The sequence below is a fragment of the Cricetulus griseus genome (genome assembly GCF_003668045.3).
Source record: "Cricetulus griseus strain 17A/GY chromosome 1 unlocalized genomic scaffold, alternate assembly CriGri-PICRH-1.0 chr1_1, whole genome shotgun sequence".
Classification (NCBI taxonomy): Eukaryota; Metazoa; Chordata; class Mammalia; order Rodentia; family Cricetidae; genus Cricetulus; species Cricetulus griseus.
This window is the reverse complement of record NW_023276807.1, coordinates 89,756,054-89,769,105: the sequence shown is the minus strand read 5'-3', so window position 1 is coordinate 89,769,105 and position 13,052 is coordinate 89,756,054. Positions and strand designations below refer to the sequence as shown.

Here is a 13,052-nt window from a genome sequence, read left to right as displayed (position 1 = left end):
CACACACAAAATATGATAAACAATGATACAAAATTTCTCAATTAAAAACCTGGCAAGCAGAATTCAAGAATTACCAGATCATCAAAATGACTAAGTGGCCTGAATTCTAAGTTAATTCATGATTAAGTGGGCTGAATTCTAGGGAGATAAGAACAGTTGAACCCCAGCAGAGGCAGGTGATCTCTGAGTTTGAGGCCAGACTTGGTCTGCAGAGTTACAAGACAGCCAAAGCTATATAATTATTTTAGTCAATGCTCTACTGCTGTGAAGAGACATTATGACCAAGGCAGTGCTCATAAGAGAAAAGGTAATTTGCTTTTTGATTTGACAGGGGATTACAATTAAGAGATTGCCTCGAGTCTCAGAAGAAATCTGGATTTTGGTTATTTTAAAAACAAAATCTTTAAGTTTTGATATTGAAACTGTGAGAGATTAAGGGAAACTTTTGGTGTTGGATTAAGTGCATTTTGAATGATGGGGGCTAGGAAGTGGAATGTGGTGGTTTGAAGAATGGCTTTCACAGGCTCCTATCTTTGTAGGAGGCCCCCCACTCTATCTGGGAAAAAGCAGGTGTGGCCTTCTTGGTGTGTCAAAGCTGCTGAGTTTTAGGTGTGCTTCCTGCCTCCTGCATGTGGATCAAGATGTGAGCTCCCAGCTACTGCTCCTATCACCTACAGTTACGCTTTCATTCCACCATCATAGACTCTAGTCTCTGGAACAACACGCCCAGTTAAACTCTTCTATACATTGACGTGGTCATGGTATTTTATCACAGAAATAAAAAAGAAGTGAAAACACACCCTGAAATAGCAAAAATAATCCTGCGGGCAGGGTAGGAGGCTAACTATGAGAGGTATCATACTAGATTTTACAATGTACTATAGAGTCCTAGTATCAAAACCAGCATGGCATGAAACAAAAACAAACAGATCAATGAAGGAGAATACAGAACCCAGAAACAGACCTATAGTTATAGCCTCTTAATTAGTGACAAGTATCAGAGGGGAAAACATCCTCTTCTACAAATGTTCTGACAAAACTCAGTATGAACAATGCCTAAGAATGAAACAAGAACCCTCTCATATACAAAAATCAAGACAGTGAAACTGCCACAACAAAAAGTATGAGGACACTTCTGAGCATGCAGCCCAAGCAGCCATGAGTCATCCTTAAAGGAGAGAGTCATCCTTACACAGTGTACAGAACTGTGACAAATGCACTTCCATCTGAAATAGACTCAGTTACATTCATCAATGAGGGACTGTCACTGGGAAGGAGGGAGAAGGCACAGGAGGCTAAAAGCCCAGCAAAGCTAAGCAGTGTGAGAATGCAGACCATGTTGCTAAGTGTGTAGCACTTTTCTGAAACTAGATTATGGCCAGAAAAGATGAAGATTCCCTTTCTGATACTGCAATAGGCCAAAAGCCTAATCATGTTCTGTGGTACATGTGATGGTTATTCTTGGTTGTCACCTTGATTACATCTGGAATTAACTAAAACCCCAAATGGGGCACAACTGTGAGGGATTTTTGCTTGGTTTAAGTGGGAAGATCTACTTCTAATCCTGATCTTAAGGAAGATGTGCCTTTAATCCAGATCTTTTGAGCTGGGAAATCCTACTTGTAATCTGGGCCACACCTTCTGCTGGAAGCCTATCTAAGGACATGGAAGAAGGGAGTTTTTGCTTGTTTGCTTTCACCTCATTAGCAAGTCCATTCCTTTATTGGCATTAGAACCAACTTCTTCAGGATTCCACTACATCCTTTCCTTCCACAATAAAACTTCTTTCCCATATAAGTTCTGCCTGATGGTGTATCTGTCCCTCATCTTCCATGGGACCCTTCCAAGGTCCTCCTCCAACCATACTCATAACATTGTGAACACTCCAAAATGAGACTATCAATTACAATCACAATGAAAATAAAATAAAGGATCCAAAAAGGAAGGATTGGGTAATTTCCTATAGCTTAAATGTGTTCCCAGAAAACATGCTAAAAGCTTAATCACCAATGCAAGTGTTTAGTGGCAAGGCCCAGTGGCAGGTGTTTAAATCATGAAGTCTTCCTTTTCATAAATGGATGAGGGACAATTACAAAACAGCCTGAAGCCACCAACCTACCATTTCACGCTCTCTCAGTCACTATCACAGAATAGGAATGCAACAACACCCTTACTACATGCTGGGACTGAACACTGCAATTCCCAATCTTTGAATCCTAATAGTTTTTAACAAGCTACACAATATGCGCCATGATACTAACAACACAAAACAGACACCTTAAGTATCTGCTACCTAACAACACAAAACAGACACCTTAAGTATCTGCTACCTTAGTAACTACCAGTCAAGAGTATTTAACCATGTGTGCAGGTGAGTAGTTAAACAAAAACAGAATTCAGAAAATTCAATAAACTCAGAATGCCAATGTGGAATTCAGAAAATTCAATAAACTAAGAATGCCAATGTTCTTAGAGATGTGACCATATTGATGAAGGAACTTCGCTTCCAGACTTTAACCATGATTTTCAGAAAGCTGTTTCAAGAATCACAAAAACTTCTGCATGATTATCTGTTTACCATTTGATTGCAATTTTGAACAAAATTACTATCCTACCTCAAAAGTAATGTGTTCACTATCTTCCCCATCCTTTTACTTGCTTTGGTTCTACTACACCAAAACATCTGTCAAAAGATGCTACCTATGATCCTAACATGTCACTCCAAAATTCACATGGAAATGTAAGCTCCAATACACAGTATTGAGGTTGGGTCTGTAAGATCTGATTAATTCACAAAGGGTCCTCCCTGTAGGTGGGATTACGACCTCTGTTAAAGACTCTTCACACAGCTGTTTGTCCTTCAGCCACACTGAGCAAGGGTCACTCCCTGAAGCAACAAGACCAGGTTCTCAGCAGCTCCTGCATCTACTGGCACTTGGAGCAATATTAATCTATTGCCTACAAATTATCCAGCTTTAGGCATTTTGTTACATCCCAAACAGTCTAAGGAAGAAAAGCATCTGAATTTACAATGATTCATCAGTGTTCTTAATTTTTCCTTCAAACCAAAGACTCAAGAAATTAAAACCAAGTATAATCTGTCACTAAAACTTGATAAATGTCTGTCATGGAAAAAAATGTTTATTTTGAAATTATTTTAATTTAGAATAGAAAACCTCTTAGGGAGGAGGAAAGAAAAAAGAAACCACAAAGTATACAGGCAACTTTTTTACTTCATGAGCTTCTCACACCCTCATTTGTTCACTAGTTCCCACGAAGATAAAGCACTCAGCCACCCCTGAAAAAGAAAGAAAAATGGTCACTCTTAAGCAGAGAGTATAACAACAATCATTTGAAATGTAACATGCTGTGATTTTATGAAATCAAACCCAGTTTCAAGAGAATAGCACCTCACTTTATTTCAAGACAGTATAAAAGAATAATACTAAGTGAACATCTGAAGCTGAAAGGCCTTAACGATGGGTGGCTTTGGGGCAAATGAATTTTACATTATTATGCTCCTGTGGGAAATGTCATTTTAGAACAGTCTGACATGTCTTTCTAAACTAACAGAACCCATTAATTACACAAGAAATTTTTCAATTTTATGTGACATACAAGTTAGAAACCAGTTTCAAAAAATGTATACTACAGTTCAGCACCACTGTTTTCAACCACTGGACTCTATCAGAAAGATTCAAGAATAAACAAAACTAACATTCTAAATTTAAAAGAATATCATTAATATTTATTTTAGTAGTGTAACACCAACTAGAAAAATAATTCCATTAGTAGATAAAAATTATATACCCATGTATACATTTTACTGCTAACTTACTAACGTGTTTTATTCTAACTCCTTTAAATTACAGTATGGCATACATTAATTTTGACTATAATTGTAAAACAAGGCAAATATAAAAACCACCCCCCCAAAAAAAAATCTATCATGAGGGAAAAAAAATGGGATTACAATCCAATCTAGTGAGTTTTCAGTTCTATTTCTCTTGGCATCCTCACTGAAGAATTTACATCATTTCAAGCACCTAAACAATTTCTTTCAATTCTATAGCTATAGCAGTGTAACACGGGAAGTGTGTTTTCTGTGGCGCCTTCCCCACTTCCACCCAAAAAACAAAACAAAACAAAAAATATTTTATTTGGCTTTCATTTTGGGAGGAAAATAATAAGTGGTCAATAACTTGTAAAACAACAAAATAAATTTTAATTACAAAAAACTTTCCAAGTAGCAAATTTTTTAATTGCAAAAAAAGCATCAAGTAGATAGCAAAAATCGTTTCCTATGTTGCTCTAGCACTTATGAGCCACTCAAGTTACTCACTGTCTTCATGCCTCAGTTTCTTCCTAAGGATTAAATGAGTTGATTCACATTTGACAAAAACAGAAACCAGGACAAGATCTCAGCATAGGCAATTGTGCCCATGTTTACTAGAAAAGGATAAAGACTTCAAGTCATTTACTTAATTAGACTAATATTTATTCATTGTCCTTTTTTATTTATGTTTTGTTTGTTTGTTTTTGGTTTTTCGAGACAGGGTTTCTCTGTGGCTTTGAAGGGTGTCCTGGAACTAGCTCTTGTAGACCAGGCAGGTCTCGAACTCACAGAGATCTGCCCGCCTCTGCCTCCCAAGTGCTGGGATTAAAGGCATGCACTACCACCTCCCGACTATTCTACTTATATACCAATCCATCTTCATGTGTGTACATGTATGATGCGTATTTACTCTCAGTAAGACTGGCACCATTATAAAAGTCTCCTCTCACGGCCTCTAATGCTATTGTCCTTCTGCCCCAATAACCAAATGATAACTCAGCATGCAAGGATCAAGGTCAGGCCCTAACCAGATACCGAACCCACTACAGCATTATAAATTTGCATTTCAGTAAGAAATAAATTTCTACTAGCTCCAATTTACCCAGTCTTGGGCATTTTGTTAAAGCAGCCCAAAAGACTACAACAGAAGAGCGTCTGGTATACAATGTTCACTAGTTCTTTTTCATATAAACCAGAATGTCAGTGTCAAAAAGAAAAACAAACTCATTATTTTGTATATTAGATTTGATTGTTTTTAGTGAAAAATGTTTACTTCGAAATAAGTACAGTTTAGAAATAAAACATTTTAGGAAAGTGATGACAGGAAGAGGAAAAAAAAAGTATACAGGCAGATAAGTGACAGACCTGCCTCCAAATTCACAATCTTAATTTGACAGACGCACATATCAAAGTATGACCCAAGTTCACTGAAGTCTGTCAAGAAAGATAAAAGCATTCTGCCAAGAAAGTGAATGTTTGGGGAAAAAAATTAGCCCCCTGACTCCTAAAAAGTCAACAATACTTCATTTGTTGTTCTGGAGGTCAAAGTTAGGGGCATCATCACAAAAAAAAAAAAAAAAAAAAAAAAAACAAAACCAAAAAAAAACAAAAAAAAAAACTTTGTGTCATTAAAGAACTTTCACACCAATGAACATCCCAGCCATGATGTGATGTGAGGCAAGAGGAGCACACTCACTCACTTGAGAAGCTAATGCACTTCTTCCCCATTGAGAAGACACCTGTGGCCCACAGTCAGACTCGGGTTTCTACCTCAGAAATCTCTCCAAGATTCCACAACTCCAAAGTTGGCATTTCTCATTAGGAATACAAATGGGGTTTCTTAATGGAGAGAAGAGAGCCAATGACTTAGTTCCTTCCAGCTTTCTTTTTCGTTCTATTTTGTTTTGATATATGGTTTCACTCTATAGCACAGGCTGGCCTGGAACTTAGAGCAATCTTCTGCCCCTAACATTCCACTCCAAAGTTGGAGGATTTTAGGCATATACCAAGCATGTCCATCTTAACCCTAGATAAAATTTTTTATTATCCCAAAGTATCCCTATGTGTTACTTCTGTTTAAACCTATCTAACAGTATGAATTTACTTACATGCCAGCTGGCAGCTGAACATATGCAGCAAAAAGGAACTGCTGCTGTATCTTTAAAAGCAGTCCTCAGCAGTGTGGAGGCAGGCATGCCACTGTACTTGAATGAAAGCAAGAAGAGGTGGGAGGGGATGCACTTGCTCTGTGTGTGTGTGTGTGTGTGTGTGTGTGTGTGTGTGTGTGTGTGTGTGTGTGTGTGTAAAAAGCAACTCTACCAATATTATCAGGAAAATACCTAGTATTGAAGGGATTATAAAATTAAGGAGTTTCCTAGATTTGAACTTTACCACCCCAAATTGGAGAGGAAGTTGAAACTAATGTCATAATTGACTACAAAATTACAGACTACAGAAGAACCTGGAGACCTGGCTGTCTCAGTCATTAAAGGCATACATTTTCTTGTAGAAGACTAGGGCTCAGTTCCCAGCAACCACTCTAGGCAACTCACAATTGCTTGTAACTTCAGCTTCTGGGGATTCAACGCCCTTTTCTGGCCCCCGAAGAGCACTGCAGTCACATGTACACACCCCAACACATGTACACAATTAACAAACTACATGTGCTGAACTACATGAGCATGTGTTGAGACGCACACCCAGTCCTTCAACTAAACTCAACTTGTAAATAAATATGGGTTTCTCTAACTGTTCTATTTTAGGAGGAAAAGCATATGGCAAAAAAATAGTGGGATATTTTCTCTCAGCCTTCTCTCCTTTGTTACATACCCAAAGGTTATAAACACCCCGCCAAAAACAGCAGTGGTTCAATAACAAATTATCCACTGGGTATTTTTCTTAAGGTCTTACCTGATTTCTGAAGTCATTAAATGTAATATAATGCAAGTAAGAATTTCTGTCCTCACAGAGAATGGTTAGTTAAACCGCCCAAGATTATGACACATACTAAGCAACAAGAAAAAAGATGTAGGCAACCTGGTTCTGTCAGATTTCTACCAAAAATAGTAATTTTTTCAGATGAAGCATCATTTTCTGCACCTTAAAAGAATGAAGACAAACAGGGCTTGTTATGAATGTAGTCTGTCACTGAATACTTGGCAGGGATATAGTGTGCCTTTGATTTTGTTAGATATAAAAGTGTTTTGAAAGTTGAAAGTATTATTAGATACACAATATCAGTACATTATTAAAATACCCTGGGTCATATCTGTACATTAATAAAATGAGCTAATCTGCAACTCAAATGGTTTCAGTTGCAGTTATTGCTAGATGGACTATTTTATAAAGTTACTTACACAATAATGTTATTAATAGGGATATGGATGAGTTTCACAAAGAAGCCAATGAATCCCATGATAGCAAATCCTATGGCTGTGGCCATGGCAATCTTCTGGAATTCTGAATACAAAACACAAAATCTGCATTAACTTTTTGGCAGACACTGAAAGTATGAAGAAAATCTATCAGTAATATCAATAATGTTACCAGCATTCACTTTGATTGGTTGATACATAATTTTAAAAATGAAGAAAAAGATAGAGTAATAATAGTACAATGCTTGACTTACAGGTTTCTAAATTCCATACTTTGTTAATATTTAAAACACAGAAATGAAAATACTATGCTCACAAATTCATCAGCAAACACCAGAAGTATTTATTATTCTCAGTGACCAAAATAAAAAGCAAGAACAAAGGCTTAAAGCCAGCATACATAGTGCTTTGTGCTATAACATTTTTTTTCCTGTAACATATTGATTATAACAGTAAAATCGTAGCTTTGGGTACATTATCAAGAACTACTTGTCTTTAATACCATGAAGTAAAAGGTAAGGATTGAAAATTCATGGTCAGCAGTTTTATAAAAAGGTTACAACTCTGGTATATTCTATCTCCTAAGGACACATTCTGTGACTGCCTCACCTAGTTCTCCTATTATGTGCTACCAGATCTCATTAGCTTCCTTCTGACTCATCAAGGCAAGAATCAAAATGTGCAACTGCAATTATTGGATGGCCTTCCCTGACAGACCCACAGCTTCATGAGAATAAAGACTAGTATCTATTATTTGATTTCGGTATCTGATCTGTGTTAGCTAGTTTTAAGCCAGCTTGACACAACCTAGTCATCTGAGAGAAGGGAACTCCAATTGAGAAAAATCCCTCTATAAGATCCAGCTATAGACAGACAATCCTGTTGTGCATTTTTGGTTTGTTTTTGTTTTTCAAAACAGGGTTTCTCTGTGGCTTTGGAGAGCTCTTGTAGACCACGCTGGTCTCAAACTCACAGAGATTCGCCTGCCTCTGCCTCCCAAGTGCTAGGATTAAAGGTGTGCGACAACACGACCTGGCTGCCTGTTGTGCAATTTTAATTAGTGATTGGTTGGGGAGGACCCAGCCCACTGTAGGTGTGGACACCCCTAGGCTGGTGGTCCTAGGTTCTACAAGAAAGTAGGCTGAACAAGCCATGAGGAAGAAGCCAGTAAGCAGCACCTGTCCACACTCAATGGATCAGCTCTCACCTCTAGGTTCCTGCCCTGCTCCTCACTTGGCTTCCTTCAACGGACTGTGATTCAAGATAGGAAAAACCAAATAAATGCTTTCCTCCCCAAACTGCTTTTGGTCATAGTGTTTCATCACATCAATACTAACCCTAAGATAATATGTTACTCCATTAAGTCTGCCTTAAATTCTAACCTAGTCAATTCATGAATTTAAGTAGAAAAAATCTAGCATATCTTCTAAGCTATGAGATAAGAAAGCAAAATAAACTTTCTGGGTTGTAATAACTGTACCATTAATTTCACATTAAAAGTTTTATTCACTGGAGGGCAGAGCAGGGAAGATGACAAAGATTCCAAACACTGGTAATATGGGAGATACTAAATTTAGTATGGATGAAGAACCCTTAATAATCTCTTACCATAAAGCAAAAACATAAGCAGTTCTTGCTAAGGACATAAAGAAAAGGGCAATGGTGGTGACATTAATGCATGGTCCTTTTAGTGTGTTCTTAGCAGCACTTTATCACTGAGTTGGTTCCCAGCCCTGCAAAGAGTAATCAGAAGATGTGAGCCAGGTGATGGTGGCACACATCTTTAGTCCCAGCACTTGGGAGGCAGAGGCACACAGCCAGCCTGGTCTGCAGAGCAAGTTCTAAGACAGGCTCCAAAGCTACAGAGAAACCCTGTCTCAAAAAACAAAACAACAACAAAAAGATGTTAACACAAAACTTAGAAAATGCAAAGTTTTAATGTTTTCTCTCATGGTCAAGATATTATTACCTTTTCTATCGGGTTTGGTGCATCTTTTTACCAGCCGAATTGAGTCCTTGACAAACTGCCGACTGGGCTCAACAAACTGCATTACCTGGTCCATGGTTGACAGCTTAAAAAATAAAGGTGAAAACACAATACTCATTAGAATTATTTCAAATATTAGGGCTTTCTTAACAATTATATTCTCACTATTCCTTATAAGAAACCAGTAACTAGCCAGGCGTTGGTGGCTCACACTTTTAATCCCAGCACTTGGGAGGCAGAAGCAGGCAGCTCTCTGTGAGTTAGAAGCCAGCCTGGTCTACAGAGTGAGTTACAGGACAACCTCCAAAGCAGAGAAACTCTGTCTCAAAAGAACAAAAGAAACCAATAACTAAAGTTTCTTAAGTTCAAACTGTTGAAAATTAGTATCTGCTATAGCAGAGTTTCAACTATGGTGTAACAAGACCCTAAATTGGGTGTAAAAGTGTATTCTCATCTACTTGGTAGCAATCATGGCCATATAATATATTTAAGTAAAAGCACATTTCACAGGATGGACAGACCGATGAAGCATCCTTCTAAAAAACAAAAATTGGTAAGATCCAGATTCTGAAAAGCCTCCAGCTAAATGTTTACATTTGAACATTTTAAGGTTCTTTTGAAACTCCATTAATTAACAAGAATGTTAATCAACTGTAAGACAACCCTGAGAGCCACAGGTAATGGTGCCACGGCATTTGTACTTTATTTCCAGCTCTTAGATGGCAGATGAAAATATAAAACTCCTTAAGCCCTGGTTTCCTTATTAAGTCGTGAACCCTGGACAACAGCTGAAACAGTTAAGATACACACTAAGAAAGCTATCCACAGCTTGATCCAAAAAGCAAAGGAATGCCACTGTTTTCTCACTGTTTCACTGAGAAAATCCACACTAGACCAATCTCTGCACTCGGTGGTCAAGGAGAGCCACTAGTTCACTAAGAGACCTGTTGATGCAGACTTTTGAACAACTAGACTTGAACACAATTTCACAAGACAAGCACACTGAGAGGTTGGGGAAGCAGGCTCTGGAAGCCATAAGAGACTATGAGTTCACCAACAGGGCTGGCAGGGGATGTTCTGCGAGAAAGCTGAACCACCAGGTTCCAACGCTAAGTCAAGAGGGTTCATGAACTACCGAATACCTCCTCTAGACAGGTTTGACTGGATACTTCCACCTGAGGCCACACAGGTAGATCCTGTGCCTGGATTTGGTCTCTGTCCACCTGCCCATCAGCGATCCAGCCCAGCGGACTTGTCCGGATCCTGCAGCTCCCAGGTCTCAGCTCATGGCCTCCGGGCTCATCAATGGCGCCTTCGCCCTCGTCTCTGCAGCCGGTCAATACCGTGGCACCTTCACCCCATCCCTCATTCCCGTCGTTCCCAGGCCCGCTCATTCCATGGCCTCCCGACCCCCTCGTTCCCCTAGTCCTCAGACCCGCTCATCGCGAGCCCCCTCCGTTCCCGGCCCCAATCGTTCCGCCGGGCCCTCGCATCTCCAAACCCTTGTTGTCCCCCGGTCCCCTCGTGTCCCCAACCGCCCATCCCGCGGCCTCTTAATCCTCTGGACCCTGGACCGGCTCTCTCCGCCCAGCACCCACGAGAAAACCCTTACTTGAGGGATGTCGGCTTGAGAAGCTTGAGACACGTAGCCTAGAAGAGGAGCGAGCCCAACGGAACCGGAAGCTGATTCTCCACAGCCCACCCATTCCTCCCTTCAATTGGTTAGTCACGCAGAGACGTCATTGAGCCGGCGCAGTGCTACGTGTGTCTCTCCCGGCTTCCGGAGTGGGGCGGACCGAAGCGGCTCCGGTCCCTCCTGCAGAACCTGGGGGTCCTGCTGGGCCCTCTTTCCCATCACTCACCTCCGGATCTCGGGCGCAGCCGTTCCAGCAGCCTCAAAGTAAATCCATGAAATGGACTTTTAGCTAATGAGTGTCTGCATCACAGCTCCGAGGCTCCCCGCTGTGCATGTAAATAATGTCACTGATCAAAAATGGAACAAGCGTTGTAGTATGAGCGACCTAATTAAAAATAATCTCCATTCCCAGAAAGTGGATTTCTGCTGGTAGTCATGGGAATATATTCCTATAGCAGGAATTAAGGCCGGCTACCTAGCGGTTTCTCATTTAGCTATGAGGATTAAGATGTATTGAAGGTGCTAGCAATCTCCGAGTGCAATATTTTTGGGGCATGTTTGAGTTAATACGTGTTTCTCAGATAATCTTGATTTGCTCCATCATTAGGGCAAGAGCCAGCCTCAGGGCTTTGAAGAGTTTTTGCTTTATTTTATGAGCAACATACTGCAGTCGAGTACTGCGATTGCAATGTTTTGCTTTCATGAGGAAGAAAATGCAACTACTGCTTTATAACATTATTATGCTTTTCATACTTTATTACCGCACGTCTATAATCTCAGCACTTGAGACTAGGAGGTGAGTATATGTTCAAGGTCTTGTTTACCTTCGTAAAGAGTTGAAGGACAGCCGGGCGGTGGTGGCGCACGCCTTTAATCCAAGCACTCGGGAGGCAGTGGCAGGCAGAACTCTGTGAGTTCAAGGCCAGCCTGGTTTACAAGAACTACTTCCAGGACAGCCTCAAAAGCCACAGAGAAACCCTGTCTCGAAACCCCCACCCCCCAAAAAAGAAAATGAAGGACAGCCTGGGTTACATGGAATTCTGTCTCAAAACAAAAACAAAAAATTATGTCAAACATTCAAACCCAAAATTAAGTACTGCAAAGAAATATAGCAGAAAAGTGAATGATGTATTAATACATCATTAAAAGAAATAATTAATCCATAAGAATTCATAAGAGGAACTGTGCAAAACAAAAAGTATAATTTTAAAACCACTAAAACAGTTAAGTTAAATATAACCACCTTGTGACGGTTAATATTATCAGCTTGACATGATCTTGTCTAGCCTAGGAGACAAACCACTTTGGCATCCCTGTGAAGAATTAGGTTAGGATAGGTTAGCCTTCCTCCCTCCCTCCTACCCCTCTTCTCTCTCTGACACCATTCCATGACTGGGCTTCCTGATAGTATAAAAAGGAGAAAGCTAACTGGGCATTAGCATTCTCTGCTTTCTGGTGATGGGTAGAGTGTGAGCAGCTTTGTCAATCCCCTGAAGCTAGACCTTCCCCACCATGCTGGTAAACCCTCAAACTCTGAGCTAGAATAAATCTTCCTCCCTTAAGTTACTTTTGTCAGAGTATTTTATCACAGCAACAGGAAAAATGATGACCATAACCCCCATGTGGGATTATAGCAGTGCAATAGAGCACCTTTAACAACAACAACAAAAATAGCAGTTTGTGGTAAAAGTAATCTCTGAATCTCCACAATTCCAATTCTGGATATTTACTGAAAATTGAAAAACATTTGCAAAAGGGTTTTTCTTAAATAAAATTCCAAAATATAATCAAATCCAAAACCTTACAAACAGCAGAGGTCTGCAAAAGAACACTGAACAGGCCTACAGATAGTTGGCCTCTCTATTGCTGAGACAGAGACCATGACCAAAAGCAGCTTGGGGAGGGAAAGGTTTATTTCATCTTCCAACTCCTGGGTCATAGTCCATCACTGAAGGAAGTCCAGGCATGAAGTCAAATCAAAGCCGATAATTTGGGATGCAGAGGGACATTGATAGTACCTTGTGTTGTAATATATGAACTTTTGCATATAAGTGGAGAGGAAATGAAAATCAGGATAAGTTAGTATTGGATTGATGGACAGTAAGGGTGGGGATTTATGTAGAAGGGGGAACTATGGGTGCAAAGGAGGGGGGAACTTAAGCAATTTGAGAGAAAAGGTAAGGCTGAAATGATAGCAATAAAAAGCACAGTATCAGTGTT

The 13,052-nt window shown here is 39.8% G+C and overlaps 1 protein-coding gene across 3 annotated transcripts; it reads right to left on the bottom strand.

Moving 5' to 3' along the window:
• Nucleotides 1–3,121: 3,121 nt before the first annotated feature.
• Nucleotides 3,122–10,960, bottom strand: Sec61g (SEC61 translocon subunit gamma). 3 transcript variants are annotated; one of them, XM_027388086.2, is made up of 4 exons: nt 10,809–10,960; nt 9,179–9,281; nt 7,192–7,294; nt 3,122–3,298 (listed from the first exon to the last, which is right to left on the bottom strand). In XM_027388086.2, the coding sequence occupies exons 2-4, from the start codon at nt 9,270–9,272 to the stop codon at nt 3,289–3,291; spliced, it is 207 nt and encodes a 68-aa protein (XP_027243887.1). In that variant the 5' UTR covers nt 9,273–9,281; nt 10,809–10,960; the 3' UTR covers nt 3,122–3,288. The 3 variants fall into 3 exon arrangements, with proteins under 3 accessions (XP_027243887.1, XP_027243886.1, XP_035308763.1); XM_027388085.2 differs by lacking the exon at nt 10,809–10,960 and adding an exon at nt 10,339–10,489; XM_035452872.1 differs by lacking the exons at nt 3,122–3,298; nt 7,192–7,294; nt 10,809–10,960 and adding exons at nt 8,905–8,942; nt 10,339–10,607.
• Between the last annotated feature and the right edge of the window lie 2,092 nt (nt 10,961–13,052).